The following is a 22,435-nucleotide window of genomic DNA, read 5'->3' on the forward strand; positions in this document are numbered from 1 at the left end:
AGGGTCAAAATGGAATAACTTGAAAGTACCGAGACCAAAGTAAACGGCTTAAAATTTAGATATTAATATTAAACAAATTTGAAATTTTAAACTTCAGAATTGAAATTAATTTATAATTTGTATTTGTATCAACGTCTATGGTAGATAAATATGATTTTTTTAAAATAATTAAAAAAAGAAAAATAACCGAACAACTCAATCCAACCTAGGAGAGTTGGGTCGGATTGGGTTCTATGGACTTGTGAACTTTCTTCTCGTTCTTCAAATCAGTCGTCAACTCAACTAATCTAAAATTTAAGGTAATAAATTAAATTAATGCATAAATTATAATAATTAAATAATTTTACTAAAATACATTAATTTCAATTCAAGATTAAAACGGTAATATTTTTTAAAGTTTGAGTGATTGGATGAATTAATTTTATTCCAATTGCTAGCCTTCTTTATTATTATTATTATTTTATTAAATTTAGATATTTTGTTATTAAATTAGAGCATCAAATTAATTCCTCAAATAATTCAAACTTTAAAAATATTACCATTTTAATCTTTAATTCGTTAATTCTATGTGTTTAATTACTTATAAAATAACGTAAAGTATAAAATCGATAAAATTTTATCGTTAATATAATGATAGAAACGGTTTATCGTCATTTTCAGTTTCCATTTTATAATATTTGGAATATTTCATTTAAATTCTTTTTAAATTATTATTATTTAAATATCATACTTTACATAAAACTGACAAATTCTCGAACAGTCCGTTGTGTGGAATATTGAAAAGTTTAGGTGCTTTTTCATATGAACAAAGAGTTACAATTGAAAAGAAGAATATGAATAAATAAATGCTCAAAAATAACCTAGAGGAACAAAATCTTTCGTCCAATGCCATGGACCATAACGCTCCACTATCATTAAAATTTATCCCAAGATTCGGAGGGGTACCCGACCAATCTAGACTACCTAACCCTAGTTAGTTAGGGTTAACTCAAATCGGTTCGAGGGTTGACATTTTTTAGTTATATAATTTGACTAACCTAAAAATAGAGTTACAATCGAACCAGGTCATACCCTATTCGAAAACAATATAGACGGTAGATCAACCCAACTCGAAAATAAAGGTTGAGCTGAGTGGGGTTGTGAGCTCGATTCGAGCTGTTCGGGTCACTAACTCAACAAACCCGAAATTTTAAATTGGTTCAAAATATTTTGAAATAAAAAATAAATAAATAAAAAAAACCTAGAATTTTATAGATTACCATTTTCCAATAACCCTACACGTTTTTATACGAAAATAAATAAAAGAAAATAAAAAGAAAAAACATTACCATCCATTTAATTGCGTGAGAATAACACACAGAGAGTGGCGTTCCCCACGCGCTCTCTCGTTTACATCATCTGCCAACTCGCCTCCACACGCGCCTTCCATTTCACCTGTCACATCAAGTACACGCTGTCACCACTTTAGCTGACGTAAATCCCAACGTCGTTTTGACGCCGTCCATCAATCTCATATTATTACCGTTCGACCGTAATCATTGAGGAAACGTTGCCGTTAAAATCCAACAAGGTGTTTGCCAGGTCGACATGAGCCTCGTGTTTGGAATGTGTTTTGTGCGTAAAAGACGGATCCGGTGGAGTCCACGTGGCATTATTTCATTAATTAGTTGACTTTTTCTCATAAAGGAGATAAAAAGGTATGTTGTTGTAAGGTAATGAAATCTGTACTGTTATTTGGAATTGGTGACGTGTCGTTCTTTTTTATTTTTAAATGAATTAATTGCTTTACTTTTAAAAAGGAATCCTAATAAATGCATTTACTATGTTTAGTTTTTTTTTTATTAAAATACTAAAAAAGTGTAGAATAAATACAAAAAAAATATATTCAAATATAATAAATACCTTTTATAAATACATTTATTAGGTTTTAAATTTATAAAACAAGTTTCAAAAATGTCTTTAAATATTTTTTAAGAAATAAAAATATTTTTATTATTAATTTTTGAAATCTTTAATATTTAAAAAAAGATTAGTATCTCTAAACTCTGAAATTATCATAAACATTATTTAAATAAGAACTTTAAAAAATTTTAAATATTTTTTTTAAGGATAATTAACATTTATTTGAAAGTTTATGGGTGTATTTTTGAGATAAAATATTTTTTTATTTTTTTTTTTCTAGAGTTTAAAGATATTATGGAATTTTTAAAAATAAAAAGATATTAAAAAAAGTGAAAAATTTAGGGTAAAATAAAAAAATAAATAATAATAATAATTTATGGTCCCACAGAGTCTTTATTTCCAATTCCAACAAACTTATTTTTTTATTTTTCTTTAAAAAATTCCAAAACAGTAGGCCCTACAAGGTGTGAGTTGACCAGTCGTTGACCCAAGTCACCACCTACACTTAAAAATAGAAATTCGATTAAAAAAAAATTAAAAAAAAAAAATTAAAAACAGTATTCTGTCCAAATTATTTTTTATTATTATTATTATTTTTTTGTCGTTTTTAGCAGTTAATATAAAATATAATATGTGATGACTTTTATTTTTTTGTTTTAATATAAAACATTCTTCATTTTAATTTTGAAAGCCATAGTTGTTTTTTTTAATGCATTTTGAGTTTAAAGAGAAAAATAAAATAAATAAAAAAACAACTCATTATTCAAAAATATAGAAAAAACAAATTACAGCTTGGAAAATTCAAAGCTACTTTTTTATACCAATTTTTGTTTTTTTGTTCTTTGTTTTTTTTTTTTATATATTTTTTAAATTAAGAGGGGAGGTGTTCATATTTTTTTTTTTTTATTTGGACGGGTTGAATTTTTCGAAAATCGAAAATTTGGTAAAATTTGTCGATTAACATGACTCGACCAACCAAGCCAACTCGAAAATAGAGTTATAACTGAACCCAACTCGACCAATTTTTAAAAAATTAAGAATATTTAGCATTTGGAATTAATATTAGTGATAGGAGCTGACTTGTATATGTTTGATATTAAGAAGGTTGGGTTCGGTTGGTTATGAAATATACATGGGTTGCTCGAGTCCCAACTTAACCAATCCAAGATTTCGAGTTTATCCAAAAGATTTTTTTCCAACCAATCATAACCAATGTACACTATTAGGATTTTTAGCAAATATGATTTCTAGTCTTTTTGGAGAATCGCATTTTAGGTATACATTTATTCATGCAATAGACGTGAATCGTTATTTGTTTTCATATAGAAAATTGGCAACAGACATAATGTAACGATCCGAAATTATCTACTTCATTTAAGGTTGCTAGTGTATACATATCATTAACATTGAATGCGGAAATACTTCATTTAAACTTTCATAAAACATAACTTTCCGTTTAAAACACAGTCATGAACTTACGTGTTTTGAAAACATTTTTTAAAAATAACACAACAAAAAACTAAATAAAATAAATAAACGTTTAAACTAAAAACATCATATTCTAGCCCAGTCTAAGAAAATAATACAACTACCGTATGCATGTGTCATGGTCTCGAGTTGTAATGCCGTCGTCAGTCGTATAGAAATGTTTTGCCTCAACCTGAAATAGAGGTAGCACCTGCTTTGAGTATCTTAAGAAATACTCGGTAAGTGACTCCACTATTGGGGTTAAATGTAAGAACATGCGAATGCAATGATGGGACCTATCAAATTAGTCTCTTTTTCTACGACACTATCCTAATCGGTAGCTTGGATGTGTACCCTCTACACTCACCCTATACATGCAAGTATGGGCTCCTTTTCTTGTCGGGCGAGCCTGCTCTAGTAGCTCCCTATGCCGAACACCCATTAGAATTAGTAACCATCACGACAGTATTATGTGAAACATAATGATACTTCATCTGCCTAGTGGTGTACGCGTCCGTACCCTCGTGATGGAATGGGGGTATCCCCTAATGCATGAGCACACATAATGCATGAAGTCCCAATATTTTTCCATTTTCATTATCCTAATGCTATCGTTCTATCAATCTATTACAATCATATTCCTTTCTACTCAAAACCTAATCGTATTCTGTTATCAATCTCTCATATCCATAACACTTCGATATGCAACATAACCTTAACGTTTCATGAACATATTTTACTTCTATCGTTACATTACGTTTTTAGCCTCCTTCTCATATCCTATCTCAAACATATCATTAAACACATCATACCGTAAGTATTATCATATAATTCACATATCATAACATATACATAATATATCATAAGCATATCGATCCACAAACAATTCACACATATCAATATACATGACACGTGCAGAACCACGGGGGCACGCGTCAACATCAAATATAACCATGTCGATAGTAAGACCACTTACCTAATTAGCTTAGACTAATGTCCCTAATTTATCCTTAAGAAAGTTCGATTTTGTCTTTTGTATTCAAGTCAACCTATATGAACCCTGACATCAATTTCAATCAATTCTCTAAATTTTACCATGGTCCATGGGTTAGACTTATTAGAGACTCGGGCACAATCTTGTAGTCTTGGAGGGTTATATATATATATATATATATATATATATATATATATATATATATATATATATATATATATATATATATATATATATATATATATATAATTCTATTTTATTAAACATCTTATTGATTACTTTTATATTCAAATTCCAATAAAATTTACTTGGTTAATTCAAAAAATGCAAATAAATTAAGAAAAATAGTTATGATATCAATACAACCTCACTTTTTATATATATAATAAGACAAAAGTCACATCATTTTATTATCACAAAAGTCACATAATAGCTAAATTAAAGCCTACATGAACCCACGAGATCAAGTTTAAAAGTCATCAATAGCTGGTTTGCACCCAACTATGTTTCTATACATATATATGTATTCTATATATATATATACATATACATATACATATACATATACGTACGTATAAACATATATGTTTTATATACATACATTTTTATTGCGACAAAAGATATTAAGTGCTCGTTTGATGCTATATATAAAGATTTCTAGCTATTGAAATTATTGGGAAGACGATAAAAGTTGCAATACTATAGAAGTTTAGGATTTAATTCCATGAAATTCAAAGTAGAAATTTATACAACTTAGCGTTCATTGACTCTTTATTCTTCAAATTTCTATTTTTAGACCGCTCATCAAAACGCACCCAAGATTTGATGTTCGTATTCTTTTGGACATACATATAACGGAATAACCGTGGTACCAATGCACCAAGTTTGGGTTGAATGAGACATATCACATGTCAACTATATATCCAACCCACATAATGTTACAACGTCAAATCTTTCTATATGATCTCCAAAGTCCTATGATTCTAAGTGATTTCTTAGAACGAGTATATTCCAATTCCGTTCAGTTATAGTTAATGTACATTTTAGTTATATTCTAGATTTTGAAAAGTCTCGTTTTAACCTTTTAATTTAGAAATTGTTCTAAAATAAATCTTTGTTGAGTTCTTACGTTCAATGATGGAAGAAATTTAACTTTTACTTGTTCACTCGACCAAGAGACTTTAAAGTTCACATCCTGACGCTTTGAGAATTTTTTCAATTCTCTAATCATTAAGTTGGAAGCAATTGCTCGCGTGGTCCTCTTATATACTCGAAAAATTGGACTTGTCTTTGTAAGGTCATACAAGTTCTTGTAGGATTATGATCGTTTTCATCGTTACCCGACCTTTATGTGTCTTTAGAGCTCAACAGTTGAGCCACTTTATAGGCGCATGCTTAAGAATTTGTGGGGCTTTTGGTGGCATGCCACCCCTTTGAGCTCATCTAGTTTTGATCACGACTCTCGAATAAAAGTTGTACGTGAAAGTTACTATCTATACTGATAAAGTGTACCTTGTTTTTCAGTACCTCAATCACATGAACTCCAAAATTAATCGTGCTTTTTCTTAGAGCAAACGTGAGAACAACATGTGAGTAAGGATAAAAACATGTTGAAAGATTCCACGTTAGTCGGTGGGGATAGTTTTCACTCTTAGAACCCAAAAGTAAGTAACTTTACAATGTCAATGTCGTAGAGGAATGTCGAGGTAACCAAGTGTCGAATCCTTATTCAAATCTTGATTATGGGGCGTTACAACATGTGGCCTATTTTTTTCCCACCTGTATCATCTTGGATAACATTAGTTCTCTTCTCAAACAAATAACTGTCGAATCCGTCCTCTCGTAATCATCTATATCCATGTTGATTCTTCCAAGTACCAAATCAAGATAAATTACTATTATCTGTTCGTTATCATAAAAAATCTCAACCAACTATTACATTATAAAACAATTGGTACTGTTCACTCTTGTCGTGTCGTACAAGGTGAAATGAATAATAATCGAGGCATCTAGAATGGTGGCCCGGTCTCTCTCTCCATTTGGGAACCAAAGAGAAGAAGTGCATTTTTCACTCCATGTTGTTGACTACCACTATGAATGGTAGAGCACAAACACTTCTATTTTAGATTCTTCCATTCTCCAAACCCTTTTATATCATTTTGGATGATTAATTTGAAATCGAAAATAATAATTTAATTCTTCATCATAATAATTTTGACCCTATTATTTAAATTTTCTACCTACAAATATTATATTTATGTTATGAATAGTTTTTTAGGATGGATTGTGATGTCCCACATTGGTTGGGGAGGAGAACAAATCACCCTTCATAAGGGTGTGGAAACTTTCCCCTAGCAGACGCGTTTTAAAGTCTTGAGGGGAAGCTCGAAAGGGAAAGCCCAAAGAGGACAATATCTGCTAGCGGTGGATCTGGGTCGTTATAAATGACCCCAAAGGAGGGTGGATTTGCTGGTGATCTGAGTCGTTACATGGATATTAAATTATTATAAGTTTTAAATTACAAATACTAAATTAAATTTCAAGGTTATAAATAATCATTTATGTGGTTGGTTTAGTACGAAGATTTTGGATATTAACATAAAAGTTACATATTATGCTTCTTAAGTCATGAGTTTGTTTCTTTGTATATTCTTGTGTTTAGATTTGCATGTTAGAGTCACTCAAGTAGTTTTGATCAAACTATCTTATAGACGAGTTTGAATCACTGAGTTTTCTTTATTTTTGATCTTGATCATCAAGTTAATTCATTCTAAAACTTTTCGGGGTTGATTTTTATCGTTTTTAGGTTCTTGAATAATTTAAATTAAAGGTTTTATGCTGAACCAGGATGATGTAGCAAATCTGGAAACAACCGTGTTGGTAATGATATGTCTATATAAATTGTTGACCCTAATGCTGTAGCATTTCGGGAAGCAAATTTTTCGGGGATGACATGAAAATTTTAATCCAAATCAGCAAGCCAATGGATCATTGACAACCCAATTAGAAGCTTCTTAGTTGGACGAGTTATCCCTCCTCAGCCATATATGGGAAGAAAGACACAACATAAAACGGAAAAGATTTCTTAAAAAGAAAAGCCACTAAAGGGGAAAACCGAAAAGTCAATAGCTGAGGGAAGAATAAGAAGAACCCTAATTCAGCAACAAACTAAGAATGATAGATTAAGTCAAAAACGGGGACGAGAGAGCTCATGATGAACTTTCATTGAAGAACAACGACAAAACTTGATAATCTCTAATCCTTTATTCTTAGTATAAAGGTGGTTTTTAAAGTTTTTAAAAAGTAGGAGGGTATTGGTGAGCGTGTTCTACTAGCCATTGCAGTAGTATCTGTCGCACACTTCTCTTTTCCATCAATTCTCTCCACGAACTCTTATCGTCCCGAACTTTTTTTTTCCCTTCAGATTTATAAGCTTAATAAGTCCTAAAATTAATAATAATTGAATTGATCAACTCCTTTACCTATTAAACATTTGTTCGATTCTTCTTTTGCAAAAACTAATTGGTTCAATATAGTTTTTCAGCTAAACTAGACCAAACTATCTGTTAGGATCGCACAACAACGCACACACTCGTTCATAGCCGACGGTTTTTCGTACATATTCGACAGTGCCTTCATCAGATCTGACGTTGTCTTCTCCTTGATGATGTTAAACGCCACGTTTCTGTTTAGCGTCAACTGGATCATCCCTAAGACTTTTCGATCCTTGAGCTTCCACTGCTACGTGGTCATGGTATTCGGCATCACTCCCAACAGGGGTTCGTGAAGATCTTTCTGGTACAGATAATCTTCAATTTGCATCTTCTAGAAACTGAAATCGGATCCATCGAACTTCTCAATTCCAATCTTTGAACTTTCCATCTTCACAGATCGTGGTGACTTCCGCCTAACTTTGATACCAGTTGTTAAGATCGCACAACAACGCACACACTCGATCTAGATGAACACCAAAGAACAGACAGAGAAAATGCAAGGAGAACTCTGGCTAAAGGATTTATATTGATGATTTCAAGTACTTTCTGGATTCTCTCTTACGGTACATACTTGAAATCATCAATATAAATTCTTTAGTCAGAGTTCTCCTTGCATTTTCTCTATCCTGTTCTTTGGTGTTCATCTAGATCGAGTGTGTGCGTTGTTGTGCAATCCTAACAACTATCGTCCTTACGAGTTAATTGGTTCAAATAGTTGTTGTGGGATTATCGGCGCTTCATTATTGGAGCTTACAAATGGAACCACTTTGTAGGCGCATGCATGTGAATTTGTGGGGTTTTTTTAGTGGGCACGCAGTCCTACAAAATGGCTTTTGCCTAGAAGTGTCACTCGAGGGCATTAGATACTTTATCACTTTTTTTTCACTTATTTTCCTACCTTTCTCGAGCAAATAATCGCCCGGTCTCGTCTTTATAGATCTCAACCACATATTATTTATAGATTTAAAAATAAAGTCTTAGTTAATTGAAAGGTTGTAACTCTCGTGGTCATCTATACCATAATGATCATTGTTGTAACTCTCGTGGTCATCAGTACCATAAAACACCATGAATTTGTATGCCACGATTAAAACACCTTATTTCGTATTATTAAGTGTATTTTTTTTTTCAATTTTCAATTTGGTAAATCGAAGAACCAAATCAAATTTAACTTATTTATTATTAAAGAAATGACGGAAGTTGAACTTAGTTACAGTTAAATCGATCCGAACACTTGGGAGTCAACCTAACGAGCTGACTCGATGATAATTCACTTTATTAAAATTAAATTGATCATAAATCCCAACACTTATATTTGACAAGAACTTGAATTATTATACAAAACCCAATAACCAACATTTAACATTAAGTGCCTTGTAAGTTGTAATGCAATTCATCTCCAACTTCCTTATTATCATGACCATGAGAGGCACATGAGCATTAATCACCACCATTCACAAGCTGCCACGTATCTCACATAACACTGCACCCGGATGCATTTTCTTCGTTGAGGTATTCACAGTGGCTAACATAACAGGGCCTCCCTCCGCCGTAACTGTCGTAAATGGGCCTTCCAGAAGCGCACCCATCGCAACATGGGCCGGGCCTACCAAACCCACTGTAACATGGGCCCCCACCCTGCCCTTCATAGCACTGACTACAGCACATCCCAATCGGGTAAGCCGGTGGGTATCCGGGAACCGGCACGCATATGTTAACCGGGAACGGTTCGGGTTGAGCCGGCGGCAGAGGGTCTACCTTTTTCGGAGGCGGTGGGTCGGCCTTGGGTGGCGGAGGGTCGGCCTTTTTGGGTGGCGGAGGGTCGGCCTTTTTGGGTGGCGGAGGGTCGGCCTTGGGTGGTGGTGGGTCGGCCTTTTTCGGTGGTGGTGGGTCGGCCTTTTTCGGTGGTGGTGGTGGGTCGGCCTTTTTCGGTGGCGGAGGGTCGGCCTTGGGCGGTGGTGGGTCGGCTTTTTTAGGGGGAGGAGGGTCAGGCTTAGCCGGCGGAGGAGGATCGGCTTTTTTGGGCGGAGGAGGATCGGGCTTTTTGGGCGGAGGAGGATCGGCGGGCTTGATTTCAATGCTCTTAATAACACCACAGCCCTTACAACAAATTTTATCTCGAAGCTTCTCAGGATTACAACAAACCACTTTGATAATCACAAGATTCTGTTTCTCATCATAAATCTGGTCTCGAATTTCTGGCGTTCAAATAATCAAAATCAATTTGGAAAAACAGAGTAAAGAACAGAAGAACAGTAGAAATGGAGAAAGAACTGACGAGGAAATTTGCAGAGAACTTTCTTCACTTTCTTGTAGCATCGATCACACTGCAAATCCACTTTAAGCAACATAACCACAGTCTTCTGCACAAACAATTAAAGTCACTCAGAATAAGCAAAACAGAGACAAGAAATTCAAAAACAGAGAGAAATGACCTTGGCGTCCGCCATGGATGAGTTCCTGGATGCTCTGTTTTGGAAAACCGTCGGCTGCAGCACTAAAAAACAGAGAAAAACAGAGGGGAAAAAGGAGGAAATGAAAAGGAAGGGCTATGAATTAGACCCAAATGGCATCTGAATCAGAGGAGAGAGAGAGAAAGAAAGATTGGTAATGGCGATTGTAGTTAGAGGAAAGATTGAGATCCAAACGCGTAACCATATCGTTAGAATTGTCAGATTTGGTATTTTAGGGTTTGTGTAATTAATATCCCTTCATTATAAAACTTATTAAAAATATTTAAAAATTTGATAAAAATCACACGTCCCCAAGAACCACAAAGCAAAATCATCAGAGATTGTGCTCATAGTGGACAATATCATATCGAGTCGTGTTCATCTAATATGGTATCAGAGTCATGCCCTAAACTTAGCTATGCTAATAGAATCCTCAAAGGTTGAACTAAGAACTCCCAAAAGAGAAGGAGTCGAGCCTCGATTACGGGGAGGTGTTGGTAGATGAAAGTTCGTGAAACCTTAAGCCATGAGAGCTTATGCTCACTTCATCCATTCAACACGTAAATTGAATTAGATTGAGTAAATTACTTTTAAAATAGAGTGATTAATTTTAATTAAATATTTAAAACTAAGTAAATAAATGTTTTAGGAACTGATCAATAAAAATTTTATTAATAATTTCGGTTGATTTAAAAGATACAAAATATTTATTTATAAAAAAAAAGTTAAGATCGGGTCATTTTTATGGATATAGAAGTTTTAAAATTTGCTTCTATCGACAACCATGTGCTTCAACTTTCAACTTCGATTTGTCCCACTCACCTTTCCATCCGTTTGTGTCGCATCTTGCTCATTATTAACCAACTAATCGAAAGAAACTAAAAAAAACTTGTAATTTAAGCGACCTTTATGGACCATTTTCTTCTTGGATTTCTATGATTTGAGTTTAGATTCCATTATATTAAAAAAAAGAAAATGGACGGTTGTTTGGTTCGTGAATTTGTGATTTCTAGGAGTGACTTCAGATATAAGTTTTGATGAATTTATATTATAAGTTTGGTTCGTAAACTTTTGAAACGCTTTAAAAAAAATAATAAGTTTTTAATTATACCGTTCGTACAAGTACTAACCAACTTTTAAGAATAGTATTAACAGTTTTTATCTTTATAAAAAAAAAAAATTTAATCTTATTGTAAATATATGGACAAAAACTGTCTATCTATCTCTCATAAATCATTTTCCCTTAAAATTTAATGATATAGAATACTAAAAAATTTGAAATACTAATATTATCGGTTGGAAGTTCACTGACGTTTAATTTTTTTTTTTAAAATTAAACTCATTTTTTAAAATATGAGCATTTTTTAAAGTTATTTTTCTAAATAAATTATTAATGGTGTGTATCCAATAAATGTATTTTTTTAAAAAGTTTAAAGGTATTTTCGAGACAAAGTGTAAAATTCCATTAATATTTGTTTAATCATTTTTAAAGTTCAAGCGTATTTTTTTAAATCTAATTAAAATTTAAGGGTATTTTTCAAAATGAATTATTAACGATTTCTTAATATATATATATATATATATTAATTAAGCGTAATTATTTTAGAAAAAGAAAACAAATAAAAAGAAAGGCGTATTTAAATTTTAATACTAAATTAGTTTAAAATTTAATAAAAATATTTATTTAAGAGAAGAAAAAAAAAAGTCAAAGATAAATTGAATATATAGTATTAAATATTGTAATAAAATAGAATAATGAGGGATGGCCCACGTGGCAGCTGATTAAAAGCACAAACGTTCCTTCCGCCCTAATAATATCCACGTTCATTGGAGAGCGGAACAAAACATTTCTTATAAGGGTGTGAAAACTTCTCCCTACTAGATGCGTTTTAAAATTATGAAGTTGATAGTGATACATAACGGGTTAATGCGAACAATATTAACTAGCGATGAGTTTGAGTTGTTACATCCTAATCTGTAAAGACAAGTGTGATTCACTTATGCATACATTGAAATTGATACCCTAAACGAACATAATAACAAATAATGAAGAAATGGAATGGATGTGAAATATTTGTCGTAATCCATCCATCACTGAGAGAGAAAAAGACAAAAGAGGGAAAGAGACTAAAAAGAGAAAATCATTTAATTAAATAATAATAAGAGAATGAAAGACGTGGTAAATTAAATCGTGATACGACCAAAGAAAATTATCATATGGTAGAAAGTATTGACGAATCAAATCCTCGTGATCCAAATACAAAGAAGAAGCTAATCATTAGTGAGTATTAGCGAGATGGATCCAAAAGAGATGAGCGTATATAAAAGTACAGTAAAAATGAGATATTATTTACGACTAATGTAAATAAATTTTGGACCTAACAGAATAGATAAGATCTTACTCAGTTTCGTAACAATTAATCTTTAAATTAATAAAATGTTTCTCATTAATTTTATTAAGTTAAATAAATAAAAATACTCCAAAAAATTTTATATTATTTAAAAATACTCTAAAATTTATTAAATTTATTAGAACAAATTTTAATTTAACACTTAATTCATTAATTTATATTTTAATAAATAATAGATGAACGTACACACTTTCTTGAAATTATTAAATCTTATATAAGTTTTTATACGTCACCTATTAAAAATATATTTAATTCGTTATACTAATTATTGTTTAGCTATCTTTATTTGGTTTGTGGACGTAATACTTTCCCACTTAATTAAAATAATTATTATTATGATTTTAAAAATATATATAAAGGAAACTTTTTTTAAGCAATTTAATCAATAATTAAATAATAATTTTCCATCCGATTTTTTATGTTAATAATAAATATTTTTTAGTGGATGTACGAGCAACTGTTCAATCAACTAACTATAAAATACTATTGACTCGATATAGTATCATGTCTCTACCTGTGATTCGTCGGGACATAATTTTTTCACCTTTTTTGTTTTCGAGAAAATAGGATTTAGGGTTTATTATTATGTTTAAAAAATGTGGAATTAACACTAGAATTTAAATTATCTTCAAACTTTTTGAAACATTAAAATTTTCTTAATGTATTTTTGGAGATTTTAAAAAGGTGTAAGGGTATTAATGAAATTTTTAAAAACTTAAAGGGTATTTTTGAAATATTTTGAAAGTTTAAGGGTATTTTTGAAAAGTATTAACGATTTTTATTCAAAACGTACGATAAAGTTATTTTAATTTTTTTTAATTATATCGATATATAAAATTATCTAGATATATGGATGATATCTGTAAAATTACAAAAATAATATATCAATAATTATATTTAGATAAATTAGATAAAGTAAGGGTCGTTAATATAAATAAAGAATAAATAATGGAACGAAATCTTTACAAAATAAAAAGAGTTATTAATAATAAGTGCATGTCAATGTAAAAGGCACTAAATGATTATTTAATTAAAAAAATATTATTATTGGATCATAGTCATACTTTATAAATTATTGAAAAAGATAAAGGCCACTAAATTATTTTTTAGCAAACCAATTATCAATCCTTCAATAATAATAATAATCATAATAATAATAACATTTTTTAATAAATAAATTTAAGAATATTATTTGATAATTATTGGAGGTTATAATTGAAAAAGTTTTACAAAAAGGTTATCTATTTATTAAAAAAAATTAAAAATTATTAAAAGTTATTTCTACTAAAATCAAGCTAACGAGGTGATTAGGGTTATAATCTTTTAAGTATATTTTAATGAAAAATTATCAATGTTTTTTACAAACAATTAAAATTGATAGGGATATAAAGTATGAAAAATTAATTTTAAAAAATATAATAAATTGGAACAATCACTGTAATAATTTCAAAATAAATACGATAGAGTTAGAGAAAATAACATGTTAGGATCGCATAACAACGCACACACTCGATCTAGATGAACACAAAAAACAGGATAGAGAAATTGCAATGAAAACTCTGGCTAAAAGGATTTATATATTGATGACTTCAAGTATGTACAGAGGAGAGAATACAGAGAATAGAAAGTTCGGACAGGATATATATATAATTCAGTTTACTATATGTAGCTTTACCAGATTTAACCATCTGCTATATATAGCTATTTACCATATATAGCTTTACCAAATATAGTTTTACCGGATATAACCGTTGACCGAGCTGTAAATAAGCAGGCTCCATAACTCCCACTCGGAGACTGATCTAGTCAACCAAGAATTTCATTTTCAAACGACCATGAGGGTCTTCATGGCACCATATCAATTGAGGCTTTGCACAACCTCAATATTCCAACATCAACACATTTTGTCAATATGTTTGCTGGATTCTTTGCACCCTCTATCTTCTCCAAACACATCACCATCTTTCACTAACTTGCAAGTGAAATGGTATTGTCTTCTGTGTTTTCTCTTTAAATAATAGACCGGGTTCCTTCGCCAACTGTATGACACTCTGACTATCTCTATAAAGAATATCTTTGTGCTACTTCTTGCCCATTCTTCCAGATAGTCAGTCATCCATATCGTCTTCTTTCCAGCTTCAACTATTGCCACGTACTCAGCCTCAGTACAAAGCATTTTTGAAGCCTAAACGTCCCATCATCCATGGCTTGCTCCTACTTGGTTGTATCCTTCAACTGTAGGGCCTCATCAAAGGGCTCTGGTTCCCTTTCATCAGCAACAAATAGTGTAATGAAGGTACATACATATCTGGTACTCTGATAGTACAGGAGTTTGTTGAGTATCTGCTACAAGATCACTAGGTGATTTTCTCCGCAACTCAACCTCAACTCCCACTTGCTTTGTTGTCTTAGAACCTTGCTCCACATCTGGTTCCTCAGCAGTAGTCTTAGGAGTTTCTTGAGTATCTGCTACAAGATCACTAGGTGAGTTTCCCTGCAACTCAAGCTCAACTCCCACTTGCTTCGTGGTCTTGGAACCTTGCTCCACATCTGGTTCCTCAGCAGTAGTCTCAGGAATTTCATGAGTATCTGCTACAACATCACTAAGTGAGTTTTCCTGCAACTCAAGTTCAACTCCCACTTGCTTCGTCGAACCTTGCTCCACATATGGTTCCATTTCTAACCGCACTTTCTTCAATTCTCTGGCAGTCCTTGTGAAGCTAACTCGTTTCTGCTTGCTCATAACGTAGTTCTCACAACGACCCACATCAACAGATTTCAAACCTTCTGAAACTCCTTTCGCAGCCAGCCTCTTCATTCCTTTCGCGCTCATATGTTCAAGTCTATTATGCCGTAGACTTGAATTTGAAGCACTCTCAGCAACAGCAGCTATGTTCATACACCCTGCAGTGTGTATAAGGTTCCAGATTTTGAGCCACGTGCTACCACCGTAGCACCTTTCATAATCTTCCACGAACTCTTCCCTAACTTTGTTGCATAACCTGTGCTGTCCAACTGACCAATAGAGATCAGGTTCTTTCTAAGACCAGGAATATATCTGACATCCTTTAATGTCCACTGATTTCCTGCCAGAGTTTTTATGCAGACATCTCCTTTTCCTTTAATCTTCAAATCTTTGTTGTCGGCAAGATACACCTTCTCGAAATTTCCAGACTTGAAATTTCGGAACAACTCTTTATTTGGAGACGAATGAAAAGATGCACCTGAATCCAAAATCCAGGATTCAATCGAACTGTCCACGCTGAGAATTAGAGCATCCCCAATGTCTTCTGTTGAATTTATAGCATCATCATCTCCAGATTTGTGATTCTGCTTCCTCTTTAGTCTTGTACAACCTGTTCGAAAGTGACCTTTTTCTTCACAATTCCAACACGTTACGTTTGGTCTATTTGGAGATTTTTCTCGGTTCTTTGATTTTGATCGTCCATGTTTGTTTGAGCTCTTTGATTTACTTCTTCCCCTTCGATCAACACTGAGAGCATTGCTTGATGAATCTCCAGTTTCCCGTTTGCGAATACTTTCGCTGAGAACTACATCTCGAATTTCACCAAACTTCAGTTTATCAAATCCTCGGGAACTGCTGATTGCGGCAACAACAGTATCCCATGACTCGGGTAAGGATGACATCAAAATCAACGCTTTAATTTCATCTTCGAAATTAATTTCCACCAAACTCAGTTGACTTATGATCATATTGAATTCATTTATATGATCAGCAACAGGTCCACCTTCAGACATCTGTAGATTGAACAATCTCCACATCAAATATACCTTGTTCATAGCCGACGGTTTTTCGTACATATTCGACAGCGCCTTCATCAGATCTGACGTTGTCTTCTCCTTATTGATGTTAAACGCCACGTTTCTGGATAGCGTCAACCGGATCATCCCTAAGGCTTTTCGATCCTTGAGCTTCCACTGCTCCGTGGTCATGGTATCCGGCTTCACCCCCAATAGAGGTTCGTGAAGATCTTTCTAGTACAGATAATCTTCAATCTGCATCTTTCAGAAACCGAAATCGGATCCATCGAACTTCTCAATTCCAATCTTTGAACTTTCCATCTTCACAGATCGTGGTGAATTTCGCCTAGCTCTGATACCAGTTGTTAGGATCGCACAACAATGCACACACTCGATCTAGATGAGTACAAAAAACAGGATAGAGAAATTGCAAGGAGAACTCTGGCTAAAAAGATTTATATATTGATAACTTCAAGTATGTACAGTAAGAGAGAATACAGAGAATAGAAAGTTACATTCAAAGCTCTGTCGGACAGGATATATATATAGTTCAACTTACTATATATAGCTTTACCAGATTTAACCATCTACTATATATAGTTATTTACTATATATAGCTTTACCAAATTTAACCATCTACTATATATAGCTATTTACTATATATAGCTTTACCAAATATAACTTTACCGGATATAACCGTTGACCAAGCTATAAATAAACAGCAGGCTCCATCACCGAAAATAACATACTAGTTTATTATTAGTGGTTCTGTCAAACTTGACCTACTTCACTCTTCAAAACCATTCTTGGAGATTTGAACGAACACTTTCTCGACCTTTAACAAATATGGATTATGTCTCTATCGACAAAATTCTCTATTAGTAGTCACTCTACAGGCTCCAAACAAGCTCCATAATATCCACTACTAAGTGCTAGCGAGTACTCCCTCAATGGTATTTGACAAGCTCCTTAATTAGTGTCATTTTAGGCTCCCTCAATAGTGCAAGACAGACTTAGCACTAAGTGAAACTGGTGCTCCCTCAATAGTGCAAGACAGGCTTAGCACTAGGCGAAATTGGAGCTCCCTCGATAGCATCCTCTACGATGTCACGGGTTCTAGATGGGTGATTTCACATCTCTTTGTACTAGGTAAACCCTCACCATTTGAGGCAAGTTCACGACTTGGGTTGCGCTTTAATTGCCCCCACGTAGTATTAGTCAACCCATATTACCCCCAATGACCTTAATGTGGCTCTTGGACCAAAGTATAGTAACTATTTGACTAAGTTTCACTATCATACTCATACATCATCATCAAGATCACATGGTATTTCAACCCTCATCCATACATAGGCATATGAGAAGGCCTAAACACCTAACATGCTTTCTAGCAATAAAAATCATGTATTTCTGTTCATTATCAAGCACACAAGTTATGATAAAGCATAATCATACGGGTTAGATTTCCAAGAATCCGAACAAATCAATAAAAGTCTCAATCAAAAGAGCGGAAGCTCTTAAATAATATATAGGTACAAAATCGTTTGAAATTTCATATTACTAGGTCCAATTCATCATTTTTAGGTACTTCTGTAACGACCTAGATCTACCGCTAGCAGATATTGTCCTCTTTGGGCTTTCCCTCAAGGCTTTAAAACGCGTCACTAGGGGAAGGTTTCTACACCCTTATAAATGACCAATATGGGACATCATAATCCACCCCCCTTCGGGGCCCAACGTTCTGGCTGGCACTCTTTCCTTCCTCCAATCGATGTGGGACCAACCCCAAATCCACCCCCTTTGGGGCCCAGCGTCTTTACTGGCACACCGCCTCGTATCTACCCCCCTTCGGGGAACAACGAGAAGGCTGGCACATCGTTCGGTGTCCGGCTCTGATACCATTTGTAACAGCCCAGATCCACCGCTAGCAGATATTGTCCTCTTTGGGCGCTTAACTGCGGAGTTCTGATGGGATCCGGTGCATTAGTGCTTGTATTCCTACACTAATCCATGCTCAAACTTATTTAGTCCTAGTCCTATTCGATCCTAGTAAGTATTTTTTAAGGAAATGTTTGAATAGTTACGGACAATATTTGAGATATGTGGAGGCTCAGTTTTTCGGTTTCTCCAAGTTCGAGTTCTCCAAAACTTCTCAAGTAGGCTCCAAATTGAGTCAAAAGAGGAAAACTAGTCAGAACCGGCAAAAAAATCAAACTTCTAAAGAGTAATATATATTATATATAGTGGAAGGTCGAACGATACTTGACATATGTTTCAACAAAGAAATTGTATGTCATACACATATGTTTCAACCCTAAGATTATATTTATTAAAGCTACCAGAATATATGTCATATGTGAAATAATATATTTTAATATATAATATTATATGACTATGATATTTAAATATATGAAAAATATAAGCTAATTAGAAAATTATATTAATTCTATTAAAAAATAATTTAATATAACATTTATATTAAAAAATAATTAAAATTAACGGATTCAATCAACCAATTAATTTAAAACATACACCGTGTAATTAAATTAAAAATAAAACAAAAAAGTTCATTAAACATATTTTAGAATTTGAAAATAAATTAAATTATAATTAAGAAAACGTATCATTTTGTGGAGTTGGTTTACATTCTCATCTAACATGACCTAAGATTTTGCTTCAAGTCATATGGTGTCAAATATTTTCGTTTTGTTAGGTACTTCCAATTCCAATTCAACTCACTCGATACCGTACTTGTAGCTATTGTGATGAACACATATCGTCGTCAGTCCCGAGTTATTAAGGTTCTCACACGTAAAACCTTTATTAAAACATTTAAGCCTTAAAGTTTTTTTATTATTCCATATTTTTTTTATTGTTTTCATGATATAACTTATATACCTTGTGTTAAGTATAGTTGACCGTTCATTATAAGGCAAATATCTAGATATTTGCCTTACATGATGGGTTACCATATTTGCGCTTTTATTAAAGGCAAATATATTGTATTCATTTATTATTCTTTCCTTTTATTGCTATTTCCATATTATTTGTAATTTACCATATTTCTGTATTCTGTAAATGATTATAAATAAGAGAACTCTCACCACCATTTAGGCGTGAATCCGTGGTGGATTCAGCAAACATTCACATGGTATCAGAGTCCTTTCGGTTTAACAACCCTGATCCTTTCTTCTCTATGGCTTCCGAATCTTCTTATCATCTTCTTCCTTTCAATACTCTAATCCATATGATCACCATCAAACTTTTCTTCCTCCAATTATCTTCTCTGGAAAAGCCAACTTCTCCCTCTCCTTGAGAGTCAAGACATGCTGGGCTATGTTGATGGAACTATAGTTCCACCACCTCGCTTTGAACCAGAAACCTCCTCAACACTCAACCCCAAATATTTGGCATGGAGAGCAGCCGATCAACGACTTCTCTGTCTCCTGCTCTCCTCTCTCACTGAGGAAGCCATGGCTGTTGTCGTTGGTCTCTCTACTGCACGTGATGTTTGGCTTGCGTTGGAAACTACGTTCAACCATCAGTTGAAAGCTCGTGAACTGAGACTCAAGGATGACTTGCAGTTGATGAAACATGGCACCAAACCTGTTGCTGAGTATGCCCGTGCCTTCAAAAAAATTTGTGACCAACTTCATGTCATTGGTAGACCCGTCGAGGACATTGATAAAGTGCACTGGTTCCTTTGTGGACTCGGCACCGAATGTTCAGCTTTTTCTACTGTTCAGATGGCTCTCACGCCTATCCCCTGTTTTGCAGATTTAGTCTCTAAAGCTGAAAGTTTTGAGTTGTTCCAGCGCTCCCTTGAGTCCTCTGACACCACTCCTACAGCATCCACAGCCACTAATCGTGGTCGCACCCATGGAAGCCACCCTGCTTCCTTTACCAACCAGCGAGGTCGTTCTTATTCTCAAAAAAACAACTCTTCTAATCGAGAACGAACCCACTCAAGTCAGGGTCGTCGACCACCTCACTGCCAAATATGCCGCAAACAGGGCCATTGTAACGACCCTAAATTTCCACATACTCAGAGTCGCTACTAACGTCTCATGCTCATCTATAATGCGGAAATACAACTCTTACATGAACATAGTTGATAACGTAAACTTCAAAAAACGTTTAAAACAACTTCTTCTCTGGAAAACACAGCCATGGTCTTACGTGTTTAAATATGAAATACTGAAATTTAGAGAAAACAAAAACAAATACAAAATAATTTAAAACAATGAAATGCAAAACAACCTATTCTAACTTAAGACTAGAAATTTAAATATGAATCTACCCTATGCACGTGCCACAGTCTCTGCTCGCGATGCCGCCGTCCTCCGTACAAGTGCGCCTTGCCTTTACCTGAAAAATGATGTGGCACACGGCCTGAGTATTTCAAAGAATACTCAGTAAGTGGCCCCGCTATAAGGGCCATGCAAATGCAAACACATGCAATCATGATTTAGGGACCTATCTCTAATCATCTTAGGCGTGGCCTCCAGTCTCGGACAAATTGGATGTGTAGTACTTCCCTACACACGACTCACACGTGCGAGTGTGAGTCCCCAGGGCGCTCGCACACCCCCTGGACCCTCTGGTCAAGTTAATCTGTAGCGACGTCCGGAGGTCAGCGGAACCCCATAGTGTCATGCGCCTCATGAACACCCTCATCTGTGTGCTTTCGCACCTGTGCGCATTCGCGCTCATCATAAGGTGCGCGTCCGCACTCATCATCTCTAGGGGAAGTAGCCCTATGCTTATGAACATACAAAATGCATGAGGTCCCTCTAAATCCATCGTAATGTCTCTTCTGACACAACCCTCTAGTCTCATCTCTTTGTTACTCTAGGTAACGCATACTCGTGGATAATTATATTAATATCATTTTCATGCTCTTAGGGTTGTGTCCTACGTCGATCTAACGACATGATGCAATATGGCACTCATCATCATCTAGCATGCTCAATATGGAAAACATCATCATATTAAGGTAAAAATCATGCAATCATCATGCTCATCATAATGCCACAACGTGCGTCAAACATATCAAGCGTCACTCAACAAAATATGTATATACCGCACATATCATCAAGCATCATAATCCACACATCATCATAACTCATACAATTATTTAGCCTATCCTATAGTAAGGCCACTTACTTGGTTGGCCTTGGCCGAAGTACTCCCTAAATAGCTAAACATAAGCTCCCGTTCCGTGAGAGCTGCTTCCTACGTCGTCGGGGTTTGTTTTCTATCACACCGTTCACCACTTTCCGTTAGTATTTCACAATTAATTTACCTATAATTTAATAAATGTGAAATACGGCTCTAAAACGGCCTCGGATACCTTAATCGGGGCCGAAAACAGATCCGGGAGGGTCGAAACAGTGGAAACCGGGCTGAAAACAGGTGAGCCGAGCCGAACAGCCGCTGGAGCCGTCGGAGGAGCCGCTGGAGCGTCACCGAAGGGAGCCCGAGCTGTTTGCGCCGAGCCGAGCCGAGGGACTGCCTGCGCCGCTGTGTGACACGTGGCAGCAGCAGAGAAAGCCACGTCGGGCGGTAGTGTCGGGTCGAAGCGCGGGTCGTAGTCCGGTTCGGGTCGTGGTTCGGGTCGTGGGCTGTGGAAGGCTACTGGGCCAAGACTAATCGTTGGGCCTCGGCTTACTGGGCTGGGCCGCAAGTGTTTGGTTTGCAGGCCGGCTCAATTGGACCGTGGGTCTAGTCTAGGTTGGTTCAACTGAACCGTAGCTTCTGGGCCGGTTTGAGGTTTGGGCCGCTGTAGTTGGGCTGGGCCGAAGGCAGAGGCCAAGGGAGGAACGGGCTTGCTCTCCCGGGTTCTGGGTTTGGGTTGACCTGGATCCGTGGATCTCGTCTTCCTTACCCGACTTTGGCCAATTTTCCGGTGAGCTTTCTCTCTCCTTCCCGCGGCGTTTCCGTTGCCGATTT

The 22,435-nt window shown here is 34.7% G+C and overlaps 1 protein-coding gene across 2 annotated transcripts; it reads right to left on the bottom strand.

The window, feature by feature from the left end:
* Positions 1–9,080: 9,080 nt before the first annotated feature.
* On the bottom strand, positions 9,081–10,518 carry LOC111784093 (Heavy metal transport/detoxification superfamily protein). 2 transcript variants are annotated; one of them, XM_023664920.2, is made up of 3 exons: positions 10,293–10,518; positions 10,136–10,217; positions 9,081–10,055 (listed from the first exon to the last, which is right to left on the bottom strand). In XM_023664920.2, exons 1-3 carry the CDS (start codon positions 10,305–10,307, stop codon positions 9,331–9,333), a joined length of 822 nt encoding a protein of 273 aa, XP_023520688.2. In that variant the 5' UTR covers positions 10,308–10,518; the 3' UTR covers positions 9,081–9,330. The 2 variants fall into 2 exon arrangements, with proteins under 2 accessions (XP_023520688.2, XP_023520687.2); XM_023664919.2 differs by having other exon boundaries at positions 10,136–10,220; positions 10,293–10,516.
* Positions 10,519–22,435: the final 11,917 nt, after the last annotated feature.

Source organism: Cucurbita pepo, chromosome 20 (assembly GCF_057944985.1).
Source record: "Cucurbita pepo subsp. pepo isolate OVF chromosome 20, ASM5794498v1, whole genome shotgun sequence".
Taxonomy (NCBI): Eukaryota; Viridiplantae; Streptophyta; class Magnoliopsida; order Cucurbitales; family Cucurbitaceae; genus Cucurbita; species Cucurbita pepo.